General features: G+C 36.6%; 1 protein-coding gene across 3 annotated transcripts; it reads right to left on the bottom strand.

The window, feature by feature from the left end:
• Window positions 1-2,506: 2,506 nt before the first annotated feature.
• Window positions 2,507-11,871, bottom strand: LOC134270509 (peroxisomal biogenesis factor 19-like). 3 transcript variants are annotated; one of them, XM_062752734.1, is made up of 9 exons: window positions 11,744-11,871; window positions 10,353-10,414; window positions 8,696-8,864; window positions 8,283-8,368; window positions 7,953-8,069; window positions 7,776-7,811; window positions 3,373-3,549; window positions 3,208-3,252; window positions 2,507-2,881 (listed from the first exon to the last, which is right to left on the bottom strand). In XM_062752734.1, exons 1-9 carry the CDS (start codon window positions 11,826-11,828, stop codon window positions 2,816-2,818), a joined length of 843 nt encoding a protein of 280 aa, XP_062608718.1. In that variant the 5' UTR covers window positions 11,829-11,871; the 3' UTR covers window positions 2,507-2,815. The 3 variants fall into 3 exon arrangements, with proteins under 3 accessions (XP_062608718.1, XP_062608717.1, XP_062608716.1); XM_062752733.1 differs by lacking the exon at window positions 7,776-7,811 and adding an exon at window positions 5,181-5,216; XM_062752732.1 differs by lacking the exon at window positions 7,776-7,811 and having other exon boundaries at window positions 7,917-8,069.
• Between the last annotated feature and the right edge of the window lie 315 nt (window positions 11,872-12,186).

Below are 12,186 nucleotides of genomic sequence, written 5' to 3'. Positions count from 1 at the left end.
GGTATGAACAATAGAATTCTGAAGAAATGTTTTTTTATGCTACCAAAGAGAGGAAAAACCGTTAATCTGTTAAAACTTGGGAAACGAATGATCGAGAAAAACGACACTGCATGAATGAGGACAGATTCTTTTATTCTTAAACAGTCGGCAGCAGAATCTTTCAGGTTTTACAGCATTGACAGGTTGTGATACGTATTTATATGTTCGGCTTGAAATTCAGATGAAAAGATGTGCAAATGAAATCCAAAATTTCTGTGACCAAACGTGAGAACTGTTAGGATATTTGAGTAGCTTCCCTTTACATTTACGAACTTAGATAACTTACCAGGGAAAATATACCGATTGGGATAACACAACAGGTAAGTTTTTTGGTGTTAAAGAACTGTAAATTATTTCAGAGAATGTTGGTAATGCCACGACAATATTTGAGAACGTTTCTTCGTTTGAGCCATTTTGAATTTCAGCAACGTTGTTGTGATGTATTCGTGCGCAGTTTTTGATGCGTAAATTTAATAGAAAGGTGAAAGAAAGATTCATTTTATTAATTTAAAAGCATAATTAAATGATAAGAAATGAATGTAATATTTTTTCCTTTGATCGATGTATCAAAGAAAAATTTGGACGGAAAACTTTTTCATCAATGCGCTACGCGCATTGATGAAGTTTTCCGTCCAAATTTTTCTTTGATACATCGATCAAAGGAAAAAATATTACATTCATTTCTTAAAATGAGCCATATGAAGTACGAGAACAGTAACTTGTTTATGCATAACAAAATGGCTACACTTAACAAAGCATTCCTAATATTAATGTTTTTGCAGTAAAACAATTGATATGAAAATAATTACTTTAAGAAATATATGTTCTTTAAGATTATTAATTAAAATTTACCTTTGTTGGTCATTTCAACCCGGTGCACTTCACATTTTTCAGCAATGTTAATATCAGGAAACAATTATTTTCTGTTGGACATTTTACTAACTCACAATGAATTCAACCGAAATTCTTGAAAATGGTAAAATGACGTCATAATTTGAATAACGTCACAAAGAACAAAAGCACATTATTCTTTCCCCAAAATTTTATTTAATTCAGATGACAAAAAGTCCCTTTTTTCATGTTTTAATGTTATGCGAACTATATTCTGTGTAACGTAGGACATTGGTTTTTGACAGTAGTGGTCAATAATTAATACAGCCTTAATATAGCTTAAATAATATTAGACAGTAAGACAAACACATTTTTAAAATAATTTATTATTGTATATAATATATTTAACTTCATTACAAATTTAAACCTAAGAAAATGTTTTGAAAACGCCATTTACTGTATGACACACGAGATCCTGGTTTTACTGTACCAACACCGTGCGTAACGTCTAACCATACATCCTGTAAAAGCAGGTTTTTGACTTACATGATAAGCATCACCGTGTGTACCCAAGTGGTCATAGGTTACAGTGCTCACCTGAGAGTCACTTTTTGAGAGGAAGAGTTGTACAGTAATATCTATAATCATTTCAGTGTATAAATTTGATTCCTTTCATACTGTGGTGCATGTTTGTCCAAGTGGAAATAGGTTTTATATCAAAATGATTGAATATGGCCTGCTTTTCTTCACATTTTTTTAAAATAATTCTTCTATACCTTCTTGTATATAATTATGTCCATCAATTATAACCCAAGCCTCATCAATGAGGCCATATATAAATAAACATGAATCTTAAGCACATTGGATGTCTATATATTTAATGATCTAGCTGTAGCCCTTCTGTTCTCAAGGGGTTGTAAAGGCAAACTTGCCCTACCTACTCCTACGTCACTATTTTAAGTATCTTAGTGTAGTCTACATGTAGTCTACATGTGTGCCAAGTAATATTGAAATCAGTCCAAAACTGTAGAAGGAGTAGCGTTTTAAAAGAATTTCACAGAATTTCTATTTTCAGTAACCATGGCAACATCATTCATCGAAGTCAAAAACTGATGCACAATTTTATGTATCTTAGTGTAGTCTACTTGTGTGTCAAGTTATATTAAAATCAGACTAAAACTGTAGAAGGAGTAGCATTTTAAAGGAATTTCACAGAAAATTCTACATGTATTTTTAGTAACCATGGCAACACCGTTCATCGAAATCAAAAACGGATGCACTATTTTATGTATCTTAGTGTAGTCTACTTGTGTGCCAAGTTATACTGAAATTAGATCAAAACTGTTGGAGGAGTAGCATTTTAAAGGAATTTCACAGAAAATTCTATTTTTAGTAACCATGGCAACACCATTCATTGAAATCAAAAACCGATGCACTATTTTATGTATCTTAGTGTAGTCTACTTGTGTGCCAAGTTATATTAAAATCAGACTAACACTGTTGGAGGAGTAGCATTTTGAAAAATTGTTTACAGACAGGACAGACAGCTAGACAGACGGACGACGGACACCTTACTATCGCATAAGCTCTTCTGATCTCTGACCAGTAGAGCTAATAAAAATCAACAAAAAAAGTATTATCTCAAGTAAAATTTACTCTTGTTCCACATAATTTTTAAAAACATTTTATAAGTGAAATAATTTTTCTCACTCTCATACTGACATCATTCAGACTTATTGCACTCAGCTAAAATGATCACCTTTTGGAAACACAGTTCCATGGAATATCACCTCGAACACACTCCAACACATACAAAGTGACACTATTAATTACAGGAAATCACAAAGTCTGGTTAAACAATAGTATACTGTCATTATCACAGTTACATCATTGGGACATTCTCCAGGCATCCTCACATTATCGTACTTTCATTTGGAATCATCCGTTACATCATTGGACATCCGTTGGGCATTTTAGGCATTCCATTCTCATCAAACTCTAAACCTGGTGCCTACAAATAAACACCAAATTGTCTGACACACAAAAACTAAAGGTAGTGATTTGAAAAACTTTTCATCAACAATCTTACTATAAATATTACTTAAAGATACAAACAATTAATTATCCTCATACAGCTTTACTACATTTTTCCTTATTAATGTTATCTTACCCCTTTTTTCACTAAATCTACTCACATTATTTCACTTACACGACAAATCTTTTAAAAAAATTTTTTTAGATAATAGCTATGACGTGTGCATAAATGCATATGAAGTTTTAACAAAAAGAGTCGGTCAGTTTCATGACAGATTTTCGACAATATGTAGTAAAACCTACCATGTCCCCCACAATTTCTTTTGGAGGCTGTCCCATGTTTTGCATCTAAATAGAAATAAATAATATTGAACTGGTGTGCAGTTTGAAAACATAAATTATAATCTTGATAAAATTGCTGGAGTGGAAATTTGTAATTTAAAACAAAGAAGAACAACTCTGTCTGACCTGTTGCATTAAGTCCACAATCCTTTCAAATCGCAGTTTTTTGACATCTTCTGTATCTGACATGTGCTCAGCCTCGAATTCTACGCAGATTTCCCGCACTATCCTGTCGTGTTCCTGATATTTAATCATCTGCTGAGTCTCCACTTTGTCTTTGTTCTCATCAATCCATTTTGGATACTGGGAAAATTAATTAAAATTTCATATTAAGAATACAGTAAAAAGCAAAAAGAAAAAAGGCCACCAGCTCCTCATGACTACTGTAAACCAACTTTTATTCGCGTGCGAGAAATTTTCGCGAGGTTCACGAGAGCCTCGTCATCGCGAATATTTCTCGTCGCGAACAGGTCCTCAAAGTCTCTTTTTCTATTAAAAACAGTTCCAAAAACGGCTTGATCGCGAAAATTAATCGTCGCGAATTAGTTTACTCTCGGTAAATCGCGAAATAAAGTCGACGCGAATAAAAGTTGGTTTACAGTATTAATAATTCCTTATGCCAAATTTAGGATCTTATGAAGAAGAAAAACAGCTTAAATAAGTATCAATACTGGTCCTCCTTAAATAACAGTGTCTTCATCATATCCTACCTTTTGTGAGAGTTCCTTTAGAGAGGGATACAGGACCTCCTTAGATAACAGCGTCTTCATCATGTCCTACCTTTTGTGTGAGTTCCTTTAGGGAGGGATACAAGACCTCCATAGATAACAGTGTCTTCATCATGTCTTACCTTTAGATAACAGTGTCTTCATCATATCCTACCTTTTGTGAGAGTTCCTTTAGAGAGGGATACAGGACCTCCTTAGATAACAGTGTCTTCATCATGCCCTACCTTTTGTGAGAGTTCCTTTAGAGAGGGATACAAGACCTCCATAGATAACAGTGTCTTCATCATGCCCTACTTTTTGTGACAGTTCCTTTAGAGAGGGATACAGGACCTTCTTTAATAACAGTGTCTTCATCATGTCCTACCTTTTGTGAGAGTTCCTTTAGAGAGGGATACAGGACCTCTTTAGATAAAAGTGTCTACATCATGTCCTACCTTTTGTGACAGTTCCTTTAGAGAGGGATACAGGACCTCCTTAGATAACAGTGACTTCATCATGTCCTACCTTTTGTGAGAGTTCCTTTAGAGAGGGATACAAGACCTCCATAGATAACAGTGTCTTCATCATGCCCTACCTTTTGTGAGAGTTCCTTTAGAGAGGGATACAGGACCTACTTTAATAACAGTGTCTTCATCATGTCCTACCTTTTGTGAGAGTTCCTTTAGAGAGGGATACAGGACCTCCTTAGATAACAGTGTCTTCATCATGTCCTACCTTTTGTGAGAGTTCCTTTAGAGAGGGATACAGGACCTCCTTAGATAACAGTGTCTTCATCATGTCCTACCTTTTGTGAGAGTTCCTTTAGAGAGGGATACAGGACCTCTTTAGATAACAGTGTCTTCATCATGTCCTACCTTTTGTGACAGTTCCTTTAGAGAGGGATACAGGACCTCCTTAGATAACAGTGTCTTCATCATGTCCTACCTTTTGTGACAGTTCCTTTAGAGAGGGATACAGGACCTCCTTAGATAACAGTGTCTTCATCATGTCCTACCTTTTGTGACAGTTCCTTTAGAGAGGGATACAGGACCTCCTTAGATAACAGAGAACTTCATCATGTCCTACCTTTTGTGACAGTTCCTTTAGAGAGGGATACAGGACCTCCTTAGATAACAGAGAACTTCATCATGTCCTACCTTTTGTGACAGTTCCTTTAGAGAGGGATACAGGACCTCTTTAAATAACAGAGACTTCATCATGTCCTACCTTTTGTGAGAGTTCCTTTAGGGAGGGATACAGGACCTCCTTAGATAACAGTGTCTTCATCATGTCCTACCTTTTGTAAGAGTTCCTTTAGAGAGGGATACAGGACCTCCTTAGATAACAGTGTCTTCATCATACCCTACCTTTTGTTAGAGTTCCTTTAGAGAGGGATACAGGACCTCCTTAGATAACAGTGTCTTCATCATGTCCTACCTTTTGTGACAGTTCCTTTAGAGAGGGATACAGGACCTCCTTAGATAACAGAGAACTTCATCATGTCCTACCTTTTGTGACAGTTCCTTTAGGGAGGGATACAGGACCTTCTTAAATAACAGTGTCTTCATCATATCCTACCTTTTGTGAGAGTTCCTTTAGAGAGGGATACAGGACCTCCTTAGATAACAGTGTCTTCATCATGTCCTACCTTTTGTGAGAGTTCCTTTAGAGAGGGATACAGGTCCTCCTTAGATAACAGTGTCTTCATCATGTCCTACCTTTTGTGAGAGTTCCTTTAGAGAGGGATACAGGACCTCCTTAGATAACAGTGTCTTCATCATGTCCTACCTTTATGAGAGTTCCTTTAGAGAGGGATACAAGACCTCCTTAGATAACAGTGTCTTCATCATGTCCTACCTTTTGTGACAGTTCCTTTAGAGAGGGATACAGGACCTCCTTAGATAACAGAGTTACTTCATCATGTCCTACCTTTTGTGAGAGTTCCTTTAGAGAGGGATACAGGACCTCCTTAGATAACAGTGTCTTCATCATACCCTACCTTTTGTGACAGTTCCTTTAGAGAGGGATACAGGACCTCCTTAGATAACAGTGTCTTCATCATACCCTACCTTTTGTGAGAGTTCCTTTAGAGAGGGATACAGGACCTCCTTAGATAACAGTGTCTTCATCATGTCCTACCTTTTGTGACAGTTCCTTTACAGAGGGATACAGGACCTCCTTAGATAACAGTGTCTTCATCATACCCTACCTTTTGTGAGAGTTCCTTTAGAGAGGGATACAGGACCTCCTTAGATAACAGTGTCTTCATCATGTCCTACCTTTTGTGAGAGTTCCTTTAGAGAGGGATACAGGACCTCCTTAGATAAAAGTGTCTTCATCATGCCCTACCTTTTGTGAGAGTTCCTTTAGAGAGGGATACAGGACCTCCTTAGATAAAAGTGTCTTCATCATGTCCTACCTTTTGTGAGAGTTCCTTTAGGGAGGGACAGGACCTCCTTAGATAACAGAGAACTTCATCATGTCCTACCTTTTGTGAGAGTTCCTTTAGGGAGGGATACAGGACCTCCTTAGATAACAGAGAACTTCATCATGTCCTACCTTTTGTGACAGTTCCTTTACAGAGGGATACAGGACCTCCTTAGATAATAGTGTCTTCATCATATCCTACCTTTTGTGAGAGTTCCTTTAGGGAGGGATACAGGTCCTCCTTAGATAATAGTGTCTTCATCATATCCTACCTTTTGTGAGAGTTCCTTTAGGGAGGGATACAGGACCTCCTTAGATAACAGAGAACTTCATCATGTCCTACCTTTTGTGAGAGTTCCTTTAGGGAGGGATACAGGACCTCCTTAGATAACAGTGTCTTCATCATACCCTACCTTTTGTAAGAGTTCCTTTAGAGAGGGATACAGGACCTCCTTAGATAACAGTGTCTTCATCATGTCCTACCTTTTGTGACAGTTCCTTTAGAGAGGGATACAGGACCTCCTTAGATAACAGAGAACTTCATCATGTCCTACCTTTTGTGACAGTTCCTTTAGAGAGGGATACAGGAACTTCTTAAATAACAGTGTCTTCATCATATCCTACCTTTTGTGAGAGTTCCTTTAGAGAGGGATACAGGACCTCCTTAGATAACAGTGTCTTTATCATATCCTACCTTTTGTGAGAGTTCCTTTAGGGAGGGATACAGGACCTCCTTAGATAACAGTGTCTTCATCATATCTTACCTTTTGTGAGAGTTCCTTTATAGAGGGATACAGGACCTCCTTAGATAACAGTGTCTTTATCATATCCTACCTTTTGTGACAGTTCCTTTAGAGAGGGATACAGGACCTCCTTAGATAACAGTGTCTTTATCATATCCTACCTTTTGTGAGAGTTCCTTTAGGGAGGGATACAGGACCTCCTTAGATAACAGTGTCTTCATCATATCTTACCTTTTGTGACAGTTCCTTTAGAGAGGGATACAGGACCTCCTTAGATAACAGTGTCTTCATCATGTCCTACCTTTTGTGAGAGTTCCTTTAGAGAGGGATACAGGACCTCCTTAGATAACAGTGTCTTCATCATGCCCTACCTTTTGTGAGAGTTCCTTTAGAGAGGGATACAGGACCTCCTTAGATAACAGTGTCTTCATCATGCCCTACCTTTTGTGAGAGTTCCTTTAGGGAGGGATACAGGACCTCCTTAGATAACAGAGAACTTCATCATGTCCTACCTTTTGTGACAGTTCCTTTAGAGAGGGATACAGGAACTTCTTAAATAACAGTGTCTTCATCATATCCTACCTTTTGTGAGAGTTCCTTTAGAGAGGGATACAGGACCTCCTTAGATAACAGTGTCTTTATCATATCCTACCTTTTGTGAGAGTTCCTTTAGGGAGGGATACAGGACCTCCTTAGATAACAGAGAACTTCATCATGTCCTACCTTTTGTGACAGTTCCTTTACAGAGGGATACAGGACCTCCTTAGATAACAGTGTCTTCATCATGCCCTACCTTTTGTGAGAGTTCCTTTAGAGAGGGATACAGGACCTCTTTAGATAACAGTGTCTTCATCATGCCCTGCATCATCGGCATGAAGCCCTCTCCTTCGTCCTCCATCCCCATACTGGTGAAGGCTTTCAGTAGATCCTCATCGCTCATGTCACCCTGTTAAACAATCATCATATCAGTCTAAACCAAATCATCATAAGTCTCATGTCTCCATGTTAAACATTAATTCTATCAGTCTTACACTTAGATCTGTAGTATGCTTCTGTCAATTTTTTAAAACAAAAATATGACTTTTTTTAATTCAATTTCATATCCCCTTTATTCAGTAAAATAAATATGTTAAATATGTGTATATGAATCCTTTGTCACCTGTGCCCCGTCTAGATTTTCGGTCATACTTTCTATCGTGCTGGCCAGAGTTTTTGCAAAGTGCTCCTGGGACCCTTCTGACTCATCTAAAATGAAATTAAATACATGTATTCTAAATTCATATTCACCTAAAATAAGTGTGAACTTATCCAACTAATTCATACAGTCAAACCTAATCATCTCAAACTCAATGGGACCATGGGAAAACTTCAAAATCTGAAGATTTGAGATATTGAGGTTTAAATTCATATAGTACAAGAGGTTCTATGGTATTCAAGATATTTGTGTTCAGGATACCAAAGTTGAACTGTAGTTGAAAAGAAAAAGCTACAAAGAGAGCATGTTTGCTAAGTCTTAAACTTATTCAAACTACAGGAAATCAAATTCACACTGGGTCAAAACCAAGCTATTACCCGACTTTCCTGCTGCCTCTGCCAGTTTTTCCATCTGCTCCATGAGTCGTGGGTCATTTCCCATCAGACCTTTCATTGTCTCCTGAAACTGCTTATTCATTTCATCAGAAAACTCCTCCGCAAACATCTCGGACACTGGATCTTCCTTCTCTCCTCCTGGGGGCACGTGCTGATGAGAAAATTACAAAGGGTTGATTTTTTTCTAAAAAGTATGTGTATCTTTCTCCTTCTTTCAGAAAATATTTAAACTACTCAAGATTCATTTTATATTTTGATGAATTTCATTGAAAATAAAAAATTTTAACAAGAGGCCCAGGGGACACATTGCTCACCTGAGCAACTGGCTAGGTAAAAGCTAAAATTAGTTCAGTATTGAAAAGTTTAAATATTATTTTATAAATTTGGGTTCTGGGGAGGGGATGTTTAAACAAACTTAAATCTACACTTCCTTAGAATGCTTTGGTGACACATTATGGTTTTGTTGTTTATAAGATGAAAAATTTTATTGATATATAGCCTTTGTTCATTTGTCCACTTTATGGCTCCTCTATTCTCCTGAATTTCAAATCTACATTACCTTTTTTACGCTTTTAAATTGATGATCAATATCATGATGGCTTTGTGAAGGAATTACTAAGTAAAACCTTGATCACCCATTGTGGTCACACCCTTGCCCAAGGGGTCATGATTTGAACAAAATTAAATCTTCCCTTTCAGAAGTTGCTTCTGCATGAGTTTCATATTTCATGGCTCAGTGAATCTTGAGAAGAAGATTAATATTTTAAAAGATTTTCCCTATGTTTTCCTATGTTAAACTTTGATACCCCATTGTGGCCCCACCCTACTGCTTGGGGTCTGATTTGAACAAATTTGAATCTTCACTACCTGAGGATGATTCCACATGAGTTTCATCTTTCCTGGCCCTGTGGTTCTGAAGAAAAAGATTTTTAAAGATTTTCCCTACGTATTCCTGTGTTGAACTTAGATACCCCATTGTGGCCCCACCCTACCCCCGGGGGACATGATTTGATCAAACTTGAATCTTCGCTACCTGAGGACGATTTCACATGAGTTTCATCTTTCCTGGCCCAGTGGTTCAGGAGAAGAAGATTTTTATAGATTTTTCCTATGTATTTCTATGTTGAACTTTGATACCCCATTGTGGCCCCATCCTACCCCCAGAGGTCATGATTTGAGCAAACTTGAATCTACACCACATGAGTTTCATCTTTCCTTGCCCAGTGGTTCTTGAGAAGAAGATTTTTAAAAGATGACATAAATTTTTCACTAATTCATAATAATCTCCCCCTTGGAAAAGGGGGAGGCCCTCCTTTTGAACAAACTTGAATCCACTTCACCCAAGGATACTTTGTGGCAAGATTGGTTGAAATTGGCCCAGTGGTTCTTGAGAAGAAGATGAAAATGTGAAAAGTTAACGACGACAACAACAATGACTACAATGACTACAAAAACAACAACGATTACAACGACGACAGACAATGGACAAATTTTGATCAGAAAAGCTCACTTGAGCCTTCGACTCAGGTGAGCTAAAAAAGCATTTGCCTCAAGAATTCTCTGTATCTTGATCTAAATAAAATATTACTTATGATCAAGTGAATAATTCTTTAAACATAAAATCATTGGATAATCTTACCTTGACATTTTTCTGTGGTGAGGACTCAGCCCCTTGTGGTTTATCAAAGTCTTTAAGGGCACCTGAAATTACAACAAAATATAAATAGGATGTCTGTCATGAATATCATTAAAGCAGAGAATAGGCATGAATCTACAAGAGTAAGCTTTATCATGATAGGAGCTAAAACAGCAATTGTTTAAAACAGAGTCACTGCATTAGCATGATTATCCAACCAGTTGAAACCAATTTAAAAATGTGACAAGAGAAAAATATATAACAGGACCAGGAATCAAACTCAGAATAGCAGGTACTCTAATCAACTGAGCTATCAAGACCAAATTGCAAATCCCAAGCCACGGCATTTCTCTCTCAATTGTCTTTATCCTCAAACCATTGGCAAGACTTTCTGTTTCACCTGCTACATGTGCAAGTCCAGGGATGGTAAACAGTACCAAATTGTGTATCAACAGAAAAGGAGAAAAAATGTATGGGCATGGCTGGACAGGGAATCATACCCAGGACCCTGCTTTACTAGTCTGGCAGCCACAAGTGCAACAGAGATATCCGAGCTGATATATATACAGTCTATATTATTATCATACCTATTAAGCAGAAATTTTAGATAGAGTTCAATGGCATTATTAGAGACCGTGTTGAGATTGCTTGAATTAATTAAATCAGTAACAATATTGATTACCACAGTTGAAGTTACTGTTATCTTTCAAGGCATCATTGAATTGCTAAATTTCTCATCACTTATTAAATACTGATATTTAAAGAAAAATGGCTTAATTTGTGTCTTGCTAAAAGTTTTACTTCTACGGTATGATGGAAGCTATAAATATTATAACATAATTCCCACCTTACACTTTCTTCTGAGTGGATCACCCCTGCCCCCATTGCCATGGTCGGGAGCTTTATACCAAAACACATACTTTAGAATGCATCACAACAGTATCCAAATATTTTGAAATTAACTGATTTGACATAGAAATTCAAAACATAAAAAGGTAAATAATTTGAAATGATATTTGATAAAATGTGTCCATCATAATTAGTCTAGACAAACTCCCATAAATTTCTCAATGATTCATCTTAGTTTTTGAGAGTAAAGATTTGGTTTGGGTGCTCAGGGAGATTTGTGTATTCTTGTTTAACTTTATGGTAATAAAATATTTATAATTACCATCCTAAGTTTACTTTATAGGACTAAATTATAGGGATAGCTTCAACGTGTTCAAACATCACATATTATTATTGTTATCAATAGATAAACGGATAAAAGTAGGACAAGTAGACACCGTAAATGTAACCCGAATTTCCTTGAAGTGTGAATCTTTAATAACAACAACAGAAAAAAAAGGACACCCTAATGAAACAAATAATGACTTGAAAAATATAATACAAACTTTCTAGTAGGTCATCAAGCTCTTTGTCAACTTCAGATTCTGCTTTTTGTGACTTTTCGTCTTCGTTTTGTTTACTTTCAGACATGTTCACGCCTTTTTCACATTTAGATAAGTTGTCCTTCAAATTATTCGAAACACTGAAACACATTAACAGGGTTTTGCGAGTCGACATGACAAATAATCTTTTTCAACAATTTACCAGAACAGTTTTTCCCAAGATGACCAAGGAACCCTTCTTCACTGGAAAAGTAAGACAATCAATAAAAAGGGGAAAGTATTTAACCAAACATCAGTCAAACTTACATTTCTCAAAAAATCATGCACAAATTCACATTGTATGCTTTATACAATCATAAATTCATTTAAGAAGGGTAAAGCTTCTGAGGTCAAAATGGTCTCAGGAAAACAGAGAAGGAAATGCCGTAATTCTTGAAATAAATATT

The sequence above is a fragment of the Saccostrea cucullata genome, unplaced genomic scaffold, assembly GCF_032062105.1.
Source record: "Saccostrea cucullata isolate Sc308-1 unplaced genomic scaffold, CSIRO_AGI_Scuc_v1 ctg281, whole genome shotgun sequence".
Taxonomy (NCBI): domain Eukaryota; kingdom Metazoa; phylum Mollusca; class Bivalvia; order Ostreida; family Ostreidae; genus Saccostrea; species Saccostrea cuccullata.
This window is presented reverse-complemented; position numbering and strand designations above follow the sequence as displayed.